General features: G+C 37.4%; 1 protein-coding gene across 15 annotated transcripts in view; it reads left to right on the forward strand.

Moving 5' to 3' along the window:
- The window catches only part of Cd28 (CD28 molecule), a 162,456-nt gene that overhangs the window by 132,672 nt on the left and 17,520 nt on the right, over positions 1–12,264 (forward strand). The window contains exon 1 of one of the 15 annotated variants that reach the window (XM_020175643.2): positions 213–439. The exons of the other annotated variants lie outside the window; for them this stretch is intronic. Within the exon in view, the coding sequence (XP_020031232.2) occupies positions 238–439 (202 nt within the window). The 5' untranslated portion in view covers positions 213–237. Of the gene's footprint in view, positions 1–212; positions 440–12,264 lie in introns of those variants that run through there. 15 annotated transcript variants of the gene reach the window in all.

The raw sequence follows: 12,264 nt of genomic DNA on the forward strand, positions 1-12,264 counted from the left end.
TATCCTATGAAATTCCCTCCTTTGCAAGAGACTTTCTTCCTTCTTTACAGTACCTTGTTTGTCCCTGATGGATTTCAAACACCCATTTTTCACAACACTGATATCCATCAATAAAGAGTAATTCCTCTGAGCCCATTATATAGTTACTGACATTCGGTGACAAGAAGAGACTTCCTTTTAAAAGAAGCAAAAGCCTAAAGTCATCAAAACAATGTAATATCCTGTGTGAAAGTCACGATGCCTTGTGGTTTCAGGCCCTTGATCATGTGCCCTAAGGGAAGGAGGCCTATCCGGGGGGCCTTGGCAGATGTGCCTTCAGTTCACCTCACACTTTGGGTTTCTCTGGGAGGAGGGGCTGGAGCCCTGGCCCATGTTAGGACAATGATGTCCAGGCTGCTGCTTTTGCTTCTCAACTTCTTCCCTTCAATTCAAGGAACAGGTAATCATTTTTGATTTCTCTTCTCAAAGCGTTTCTTTTGTGTTCTTATGGTCAGCCTGGTTTCTTTTAAATATCAAATAACTTGTGAAATTTGAACACATCTGAAATGTAATTCTGCTCTAATATGGCAATCTGTTAACTTAGAAACTCATCAATCCTCGGAATATAGCACAGTATTTTAATAAGGGTCTTTTGGAAACAAATAAGATTGTATTTAGGTACTACTTGATAATGTCCCAAGAATTTTTAACTTATGTACGGTAGGTTAGCTTTGAAAGCTTTGAATTTAGATCACAGATCCAATTCTTGTTGGCTGAGCTTATGCTAGTATTAAAACTCTCTACCTCAGTTTCCTTATCTGTAAAATGGGAATGACAATGATAACACACATCATCTCAAGGTCAACGTGAAATGCTTAGTTTGCTCAGTGCTTGGCTAGCAAGAACAGTGTTAGTTTAATTACTATAGCTATCCGAATTGATTGACTGCCAAAATGAATGCTGGAATCACCACAGAAGTTGGTACAATACAAATATGAATAAATTAGTTTATTTTTACTATTGTCTGAAATCTGTTTACTTAGACTAAAATCCTTGAAGTTCTCACTAATGATGAGGACATATCTAATACTTGCAGAGTTCTTACTCTGAGCAGTAGTCAACTCTTACAAGGGGCTTTTGGCTGCCTTACTGTTTCCCTGTGAACATAGGATGTTTTTGACCTTTGCTTTGCTTATGGAATTTCCTCCAGACACTCAGCTGGCTGGGTGTTTGCAAATGGGATGTGTTTTGCAAAGATCCTCCCTGAGCTTACGCTAGTGTTTAAACTCTCTAAATCTCAGTTTCCTTATCTATAAAATGGGACTAACAATAAACATTTTCTCAAAGTCATTGTGAAGATAAAATGAAATGATAGTGTTAAAGTTAAATGAAATGTGGTAGTTATTACAGTAACCCTCATGCAGATAAAGAAACCGAGGGGTAGGACTGTTAAGTAATTTGCCTACAGAACTAGGCGTCAGTTGTTGGCGGTAGATTCTGAACCGCCTTCGTCTGACTCAAGAGCCTATTTTCTTGACTGTTAGGCTAGTCCACATAGTATCATGCGATTTTTAATTTCATAGACTAGTATGAATCCAGGTTAAATCTTCTTTGGAAAAATTATAGTTCCTAACAGAAAAAGCTTGTTACTTTGGTGAACTGGGGTAATGTGCTCATTCAATTTGTTCCACATACAGAAGGGTCCCAATTGGCTTAAAAATTGCACTGATAGGAGTCTACAGGCGTGTTTAAATAAAGAAGGTATTTCCCTCCAAAAGACACATTGCAAATCCAGTGCCTTCAATTTTCTTCTCATTTATTTGGTGATAAAGAGACTGCATTATCTGTTGGTGTTTCTCTTAAACTTCATGTGTGTGTACTCCAAAAAATCATTTCCCAAGCTGCAGAATTACAATAGTTACACACACACACACACACACACACACACACACACACACACACACACACATATATATACACACTTATTTTTTTCATTTTTCATCTAATATACCAGTGGTATTTTTCATTTAATATACCAGTGAGCAAAAATTGTGCATCTTTATGAAACGTGTTGATATAAAGGAAGACATGAGCTGGTAATAAGCTATGCATCAATATCTGGTACTAAGCATTTAATGATGCTCACTACATCTTAAAAAAATCTTTAAAATTTATTGTGAAAATGTTTTTTAGCTTCGTGTTTAAAGGATCTTTAAAAGTATTTAAAAATATTTTAAATGTCTTAATTTATTAGACATTAAAGAGAAACCTCACCCTGACTGAAAGCAATTTAACATTGGTAATTGTACACAAAATGCTTCTCTAGTGTGCCTTGTAGACCACGCATCACTCATCAATTCATTCACTCTCTTTTGACAATTGTTTGGTAAGAGTCAAAGCTTTGTATTTTTCCCTTTAGAACATTTATTAGAAGAGGACTAGCTAAAAAAGTGGCCTTCTATTTTGAGATGCATTTACTTTTCAAATGCCAGCTCGCCGTCTTAATAACCTTTAGGATTTGATGCCTCTAAGTGGATGTTAATGAAGCAGGGCAGGGTGGAGGAAAGGGTATACTTTGAGATGCCTCTTCCAGTGGAAACTTAGGAGATGGAACATAATCACAACATACGTAGTGTAGGATCCATTCTAATCAAATGGTTTGTTTCCCTTTGTGTGTTTACCCTCCATGAAGAAATTATAAAGAAGAAAATTCTCAGAAGTGTAATTGTCCTTTATAGGATTGTGAGAAACTACTGTTACGTCTGTGTTGAGATCTCTCGTTCTCTCTGTCTGTCTCTCTCTTTGAAGAACAGTTCTTTACTTCCATTACTTTAGTAAGTTTAACTTACTGGTTCACAGCGTAGCTTAAGGTACTTATTTGATGATTATACTTAACCTGATTCTTCGTGACTTAGGTGATGTTGTATAAAGATCTTTATGGTTAAACTAAAGAAATATGATTTAAGAAGAGTGAGGAAACTTTAACTTAGTTCCTTTGTCAAAGCTACATGTTTGTGTAATTGTTCATATCAGATCCACAAGACAGCATTTTGACAGACTTTGGCAAGTGAATCCAGTTTGGAATCGTGAAATGGAAATAATTTGGGATTGATGATAAGAAGAATGTGGATATAATACATTGCATTGGTCATATATTTTTCAGTGAACATTGGTGAATTTTCAGCAAACTGATCATCTAATAGGAAGTAAAAAACCAAGACAACACCACTTATTTTTTCCATGGAAGCATTTCTTTCTATTTCTCCCTTAAACCTCAGTGAGCAAACTGTCAAAATGGCCAGTTTGGACACAACTGATTGCTGCAATGCAGCTGTATTCTCCTTAGCGCTTTGTTTTCTGAGAGAAACATGGAAGGCAGGAAAATGATTGCTATTTAATAAAAAGTCATCTCTGCAAAGCAAAGTAATTAAAAACTTTATCTTTAGCTCAGTCTTAGCAAATGATTTCCTCTGTGGTAGTTTTGCACAGAAAAAACTAATTTATCTCTTATAGTTAATTGTTGCTCTGGGGTTGTGCTTAGGAAAGTAAGATAAAATGATGAACATTGAAAACTGTAATGTAATAAATAGATTTTTGTAATTACATGACTTCCAATACACTGAAACAAGTTTCTTTGATTTAAAAAAGTGACTATGTGTTTTGTCACTTTAAGTAAATTTGATGGATATTTCAAAAATATGAACATTGCTTAAGAATTTGGTTTACTATCATGCCCTAAGATAATACACTACTCTTTTTTTTTTTTTAAGGCAACCATCCAGCAAGGACTTTTATAACAAAGCTGTAAAAGTAGTATGATATATCAATTCCAGGAAATAGAATGAGTCATTGCCACAGATAGATCAGACATAGAACTCTATGATCTTAATGAGAAGCACTCACCTTCAAACCTTGGCTATGGGTGAGGAAGGGCGCTTGCTGCCTACCTTTCCTTACACGTGGGGCCCTCTTTTTAATGTCTTTCTTCCATTTTTGTGAGTGGAGAAGTGCCATATGATTACCAGTTGGCATTTATTTTGTGTGGATATCTTTCTCTAAGTATTTCCTGCATGCAGTGTGCTGACATTTACAAAATGAAAATTTTTATGCCACCAACATCCCAAAAGAAAATTCTGTTTGTGGTTTATCAGTTCTAAAACAAGAGCTCTTTATGTTACCTCGTAGGGGCCTTGATGAGGACACACAATTCATTCCAGACTTTCTCATCTAAAGCTCAGAGAGCAGGTGCTCCTCCCATAATGCCCAATTATTTCACAGTGGGTCATTGCAAGGGATAAAACCTTTTTTTCCCTTTCATCTCGATTAGATTATAGTTTGCTTTTCCTTCAAGAAGTTTATTCCAAGAGGTTGGAACTTTCTGTAGAGAGTTTAGTCAAACATTGGAAAAATGATATCTGGGTGGCCTTATGACTGACCAGAGGGGTCTCTGCCTTTCTTAGCTGTGGGAAAGCATCTGTATGGCTCTTTTATCGTGATTTCTTGGACTGTTTTTTGGTCAGTTGTGTGGTATTAGCGCCACCACCATTCACCAACCAACCAACCAACTAAAACAACAAAAGAACAAAATGCCAACACACACAGAGCTTTTAGTCTGAGAATTGTTGCATGAGAACCAGTTCCTAGAGCTGGAGGAAAGTTACCTTGGGCACCAGAGAAAGGTGTTTGCAAAGATGGTGTTTAACATTTTACTTGTTAGTCTCGTTTTGATGACTCTGAAGATTAGCAGAGAGGTGTGCTGCTGGATTTGAGATCTATCCAGTTGCTTTGTAGAAGCTCAGAAAAGGAATTTTCTTTGGTCTTAGTAATTCAATGCTAATTTCATAAGTATCTTGATTTAGTCTGTGGTCACCATGCAGATAATTCGTGTTAAAGTTCTCATTTCTGTAAGAGAAGTTGCAAGGTGGTAGAGAATTTCTTACTTCAATTCAGAGCTGCTCCTTATCTCTACATCATCATTACCGTCATCTCATCTTTTTGTCCTCATCTTCATGATCTTGGGGACTCTGGCTGACAAGGTAACCAGGTTAATGGCTCCTGATGGTGTCATTCAGAATTACTCACAGTTCACTTTGGTCTCTGATAATTGTGAACATCTTCCCACAGCATCTGAATCATCTTATAATGTACTTATACTTTATACCTTATAATGTTCTGATTATTCCAGTAACTCCTATTCATCACCCACTAATTCATTCAGTCCACCTGAATTATTGACATGGTCCTCATTCTAACAATGATGTTGATTCTCTTGTTGAGAACTTAGGTGGGTGTTTGAATAATTCTTCTTCTTCTCCTTCTCCTTCTCCTTCTTCTTCTTCTTCCTTCTTCTCTGAGAAGATATAATGTCTTTCATTGCTTAGGGATTCTTCGCACATGATGAAGAGCCAGAACATCACCTAGCTGTTCTTGCAGCTTCTATGGGACCTGATGATATTCTTTGACACTGAAAGCTACTAATAATAAGGGCACATAACTTAAGATCAGGAAGGTCCCATTTGTGATCCACAGATTCTACCCCATAGAGGGTGGGTGTGAATGAGTACTTATGAGACTTTTTTTCCACCATGAGACTCCTGGGGAACTAAAACAGGATGTTATTAGGTTCCTGTTCTCAAAAGTACCTGCTCTTTCTTGTGCTTTGGCAAGTCAGGCCCTCATTCATGTGCTCATTCAACAGATATTTGTTGAATATCTTCTGTGTGCAAGATACTAGTCTAGATTCTGTGACAGATATATAATCTACCTTGAAATTCTGGAAGTATAACTAAGAATTGTGGAAACATCCTAGAATTTTTCTTTCAATTTAGTTCAATTTTGAATAATACTGTAGCTACACTAATCTATTTTATGGAAAATAGTTATAACAGAACTATCTAGAGAATTGTGGAATTCAATCACAGGTGTGTAGAGATGATAGGAAAAGAGACACCCGTGAATTTATAGAGAAGAGAGTTGTGTTGGTTGTTCCTACAACTTTGCTAAGTTACTTAGTATTTTTGATGCTTTTAGGCTGGTCCTATCTTCTTTATCCAAACTATCTTCTTTCAGGCCCTAATATAAGACCCTTAATTCCAATATTGCAGCGGCCTTCACTGTCTCACACACCTTCACTTGCCCCTTAGGACCTTACTGAGGCTCTTTCCTTCTTGGAATGCCTTCTCCCCCACTTTCTGTCCACTCAGATCTTACCATCTTTCACTTTAGATACTTGGAGCAAGATCTGCTTCTTTGAGAAAGCTTTTTCTGGATACTTCTACCATTATTGTGGACTTGTAAGAGGAGATCCCATGGGAGTATAGTTCACTTTAGCAAATGTTTATTAGACCTCTCTTATATTTTACTCGCTACTGGAGTCTGAAGAAATATAAGGAAGAGGAAGAGAAATACAAAGACTTAGCATGCAATATTGCTTGTGTAATTGAGTCTTCTCTGCTTTCATGGATTTTATAATTTAATTAAGAAAACTGTATATGAGGAAGCAACATCTGGAAACAGACAATTGATAACATCTGGCATTCCCCTACCTCTTGGTACTAATTGATGTCTTAATGGCTTTGCATATATTATTGTTGTTAATCTGGAATGTCCCCTACACCTCTTACCTGAAGGTCTTCTTTGAGATCCTAAATGGCAAACTAAGGGACTTCATTCCTCCTCATGCTTCTCAAAATCGTTATGACACATCTACTGTGAGTTACATGTGAGATAACAGATCTGTTTTTCCTACTAGACTGCGTTCCTTGAGGGAAGGATCAACCTTACTCCTCCTCATAACCTCAATATTAAGCAAAATACTAGAAACAACTAGATATTTGTCAGCTATATGTTGAAGAAAAGTGAATGAACTAATATCAAAACGAGGAAGCATAAAATGAACTCTCTGATACAATTAATAAGGATGGTAAGTCTATGAAGAATTGAGAATTGAGCTGGATGTTAATGGTAGATAGGATTTTAATGGATGATGTTATTAATTATCGCTAAGTAAATTTATGTTTCACTATATTCTTCCATTGTTCTATATGACTTTCCCTGTATTAAATCACTTAATCTTTCCCCAAATCCTGTGAAATTGTTACTCAGGTTATACTATTTCATAGATGGGGAAACTGAAATACTGAGCAGGTAGACCAATTAGCCTGTGGCCACAGACAGTCTCACCCAGGGTTCATGTTCTTATCAATGCCATATTGTCTGAAGGAGCAATATTAATAAGGAAATTGAATCAAGAATGCTGTTTCATGTTCTTGCAACAGATGGCAAGTCTGAAGGTGGGAAGTCTAGAGAGATAGGGTAGAACCAGGTTAAATCTCATTTTCAAGGTATCTTGAAGCAGCTGAACTGGATAAGAAAAAAAAAGGGAATTATCTTTGGAATGAAGCCAAAGACATGGGAATGGATGGCTAGTTGAAAGGAGAGGGACTAACTAGGGGAGAGCAGAATTGAACTGAGCCTGGAACATGCCTCTGATGTCAGCTGAAGAGGATGAGGAGCTAGTGAAGAAAACAGAATTGGCTTGAGAGGAACAAGACTAAGGGAATGCTACTAAATTCAAAAGGGAAAAGAATTTTTAAAAGGGAAGGAGGTCAATGAGACTTCTGAGTTTACACAGAGACACGGGGAAGGAAAATAAGACTTCACAGGATTAAGAAAAAGTGAAGGGGGACAAAGCAGAGACACTGAAAAGACCAGGAAATGGATAGATTATGAAGACAATAAGGAACTTGTATCTTCTAAAATGTCTACCATGATAATTTTGTTTGTAGTAGACATATAATAAATGTTTGCAACTGAATGACTTAATTATGTTTGGCATGGGAAGGAGACAAGTGTTGAACTTGAGTGTGTATATGTGTTTGTGTGTGTGTAGCATTGCAGGGCTGGAGGAGAGAAAAGGCTATTAGCAAAGAGAGGATGAAGGAGAGGGAAAAAAGAAGGTGAGGGCAGTTTTCTCAAGGAGATGGGAGTATTAGAAGACAAATGTTCAAGAAGATGGAGACAAAGAGTTTTATAGGAGTAGAGCTATGGTGGGATGAAGTTAGGGTAGATGAATCATTTCATGCTGGTAAACCTGAGGTTAAAAACTGCTGTGTTAAGTGTGTGTGTGTGTATAGAATGCTTCACTTAAGAAGTATATATAATGTCTATTATATATATGTATATATATATTTAATACCTATGTTAACAAGGTCAGTGGGGTAATATAACTTGACTTTGAGGACTTAGTCCATGTATACTTCAAATTCTTGCACTGAGAACTCGTAAATTCATAATAAGGCTGGGCTTGACCTCAGCTTATGGCTGTGATAATGGGTCACAAGGTTCAAATCAACTCTGCCCAACATCATGGGTAGGGCTCCAGTTTTCAGTCTCAGCATCTCCCTGTGTTTTTTTAGAACAAGAATGTGACTGTTTGACTTTGGCTTTGGGGAGACCAAGTCTGACATTTCTTTGCCCTTTTTTCAAACTCACAAGCTAAGCAAAGGATTTCCCAAGGTAGAGAGATGTGACTAGGAGTTGTAGTCTCTTATACAACAACATAATTTTTTTAGGCCTCATTTTCCTCATCTGATATATGAAGGGGTTGGACTAGTGGATATCTCAGGTCTATTTTGGGCGGTGGGGGGCAGGGGGAGGCTTAGAAGTGTTTCTAAAGTGCAATTTAAAAATGTCAGCTTTTTATCAGCTTGAATGAGGTGGTTCAACCCCTTAGTGGATGCCCTTAGGATTTGCTAGAGAAAATACAAAGAATTGTGAACTGGCTATCTCTGAGATCTCTTGGAAGGATTGATAACTAGGTCTTAGATGCAAATGTGCTTAAAAATGACTGCAAGACTTTGGGGAGCAATATTGACTTTGCTGACTCTTATTTTCCTTTGCAATTTTAAAGTTCAAAATAGTGATTATTTCCACACTTCCAGGCTATGACACTTACCTAGAACATTCTCATATGCCAAGTAGGCTCCTCAAAGATATCAGATTTAGGGAGAATGGAGCAGACAGGAGAAATGTATTGTCTTCTTTATAGAGTTGTTTAGAATGAGGACTCAGAATGATGGTAAGTCAGGAATACCGAAATTTGGTTGCTAGATTAAATATATATTTAGAAAATAATACATTAATAGAAGAGATTTCTTTATATCTATGAGTTTTCTTTTGATCTGCTATTGAATTATTGTTGTAATATTTATGTCAAAAGCTACAGAGGCTCTGGTTACCTACTCTGTGTTATGGACAACCTTTTGGGATGATAAAATTTGATTTTGGGGAGTGGTTCAGTGTCTTTTGGCATGGTACCACTTTCATTTAACCCAAGTATCTCTAGAACATTGGCGTTTTACATTGTCCTGTCAGCACGAGTTGATGAGAGGAAAATTGTGGCCCCCTGAATGACAGGGGCTGGGCAACACTGCACCCAAATTTGTGTGGTTGTATGTTTAGGAGCTCTATTCTAGAGTGTTCATAGCCTGCATTGCTAGGCAGTGTCTCTGAGGAGTAGGGGTGGATTGCAGAACAGGCAATGGCTTTTTAAAAGTTTTAATATTAACTTTCATACTAATATAGATGACTTACCAGTGTACATTTCTATCTCTGACTAGCTTCCTTAAACTTCAGTCCTATGCTTCTAACTCTGGATCTTTCCTCAAGGAGGCCTGGCCACCCTTCAAATGCAACACGTCTAAAACCCAACAGCATTGTAAACCTACCTGATTTGGTCAACATTCTCAAATTCACCCCGCCCATGAACTCTTGTTAACTTCCATTCTTGCTCACCATCTGTAGGACTTTGCACCAAGGCCTTGTCCACGCCTTTTCATCTCTCCTGCCCTTCCATAGCTCAGGCCTTGTAAGCTTGCATGGATGCTCTGAAAACAGCTTCCTTACTGGTCTCTGCCTTGCCTTCAACCTTGCTCCAAGCCAATGCCTTCCTTGCTGCTGTGCTAACAGTCCAGAGGAATCCATGTGCCTTTAATTGGCACTTAAGGCCCTCAATTGTTGGCATCAGCCACCTTCATTCATTTTCTCTTTAAACAAATAAAATGCTCTGCTATTCCTAACAAACCTTATACTTTTGTCATTTCTTTCATCTTAATCAGTCCAAATTTCCCTCAGGTCTCATGACCCAGCCATGAGGTCATGAGCTATGAGCCTCATAGTCATCCAGAGTCATCCCATATGGAAACAAAGCCAATGGTCTCTATAGGGTTCATGCATGATCCATGACTTTGCAGTATAGCTAAATGTGTACCTGCTTTAGGATTTCTCCTACAGCTTTCCATCTCCCAAGAATCAAGTACATTAGATTCCATTAGTTATTTGTTGGATGAATGAATGACTTTGTCATGGCAGAATTCAAGATATCAAAGAACAGATCAAAATTTTTGAGAAAGTATTCATTGATCATTTTGATAACTTTTCTCTGAAAATTAATGCCTTAGATCTCAGTACTCAAGATGGCACTTTTTGCTACTGAACTATTTGACCTCTGAGTTAATTTCTGAAATTACATGTAGTACAATAGTATTTTAAAGGGATAAGGACAAGTATCTTCTATATTATTGTGAATGCCTGTGTAGGAACACAAATCAGGTCAAAGGTGTGGCTTAGACTAGTGCTAGCTCAAAGCACTGGTTTAGTAAATTTATTCATCACACTTCTATTTCTGCTTTATTGTTATATATAATAATTTATCTTTGTGTGAATTAAGATCTTTTAAGATTTTGTTTAAAAAATCATGTGTACTGTTGACAAGAGTCAATGTGCTTGATACAGCTGATAGTTGTGATGTATACAATCTTGGACAGGGCTGGTAGTTGTCTTGACTTTCTCTCAACAGTAGTCATGCCTCTGCCAATGGTAGCCTCCTCTGCACAATTCTCTTTCCTTCTGGTTCTGATAACTTCTCTATTCCTTTGCCTGTTCAGATCTAAGGGTGGTCATAACTGCCGCTACAAGCCATAGGTGCTTACTTTTCCCCCTTGAAGTTTTGCTTTCTCCATACTTTTGCCTACCATCTTTTGCAAATAGCCCTCCTACGAATGATCAATTTTGAGTGTGCCATCTGTTTTCTGTTGGAATCCTGAATGAAATAAAGCATTTGAATGTATATCATGCTTGTTCAAAGCCATATTTTGGAAAGACTTTCCTTAAATCACTATTCCTTATGAAAATGGGGAGAGTTTCAAGATAACAGTCAATTGGCAATGAGACAAAATGACCACAAAGTTATTTTGAAACTGTAACTTGCATTTTTTTTCCTTTTAACATGCATTTCAATGTCTGGGCCATTCAAAGCATGATGAGTTATTAGCAGATTTGTTTTATCTTCTTAGTAGCTCAAAGAGGATGGTGAAAAGAGATATATTCTTATGAATATTTCACATTCATCTTTCTGACAGCTGATGGAAGACAAGGCACCAAGAGTTACTAGAGACACAGACTGTTGAGTCCTTCTTTCCTTCCAGAGAGCACAGTTTGTTTTACTGGTTCCAGGGCAAACACTGTGTTGTCCTATAATGGAGTGTGTCCTTTACAGAGTCTGAAAAGGAGCAAGATGGTCAGATGGCCGCATATTGGAGGGTGTCCTAGACCCAAACGGGAAATGTACTCAGAGGACAGTTACAGAAACTTAATCAGCTCTGTGGTCAGGAGAGAGGTGTCCTGTGCCAGGGAAACCAGTGCCATCTTCACAATTGGCTCACAAACATCATAGGGCAAGATGGTTGAAAGTAGAAAGCTTTCATTTTCTTTGGTTCCTACCTAACATGTAAAATTCTGTTCAGTCGGAATTTTAAAAAAGGAAACAACTCAAGATGAGGATCATATAACATAAACTTTCAACTGCAAAGAAAACTCTGACTTTGATGTGCTTAATGGAACCCGGTAAAGTTCCTAAAGGTTCTGAGGAAAATCAATGGCTAATTAAGCACATATTATGTCTTTCTAATTGCTTCATATTATATCTTTCTAGCTTCCTAAGGCATACTTCAGTTTGGAGTACTGCTTTCCCCATTCTGGTTCACAGCCTCTGTGTGCCATTTTATCTCTCTATGATGCTTATGATACAGAAAAGGAAAGATAGACTATTGTAAATTTAAACATAACAAACAAATGTCACTCACAAAAGCCCTGAAGTAAAGGATTTTCCCAGTTAGGGTTGGAGTGAAAAGTGACTTTTTGTATTAAGTAATGTCCCTTTTGTACACTTGGACTAGTTGAAATGGAGGAGTTATAATGGTATTATTACTGATTATGCACTGGAAA

The sequence above is a fragment of the Castor canadensis genome, chromosome 4, assembly GCF_047511655.1.
Source record: "Castor canadensis chromosome 4, mCasCan1.hap1v2, whole genome shotgun sequence".
Classification (NCBI taxonomy): domain Eukaryota; kingdom Metazoa; phylum Chordata; class Mammalia; order Rodentia; family Castoridae; genus Castor; species Castor canadensis.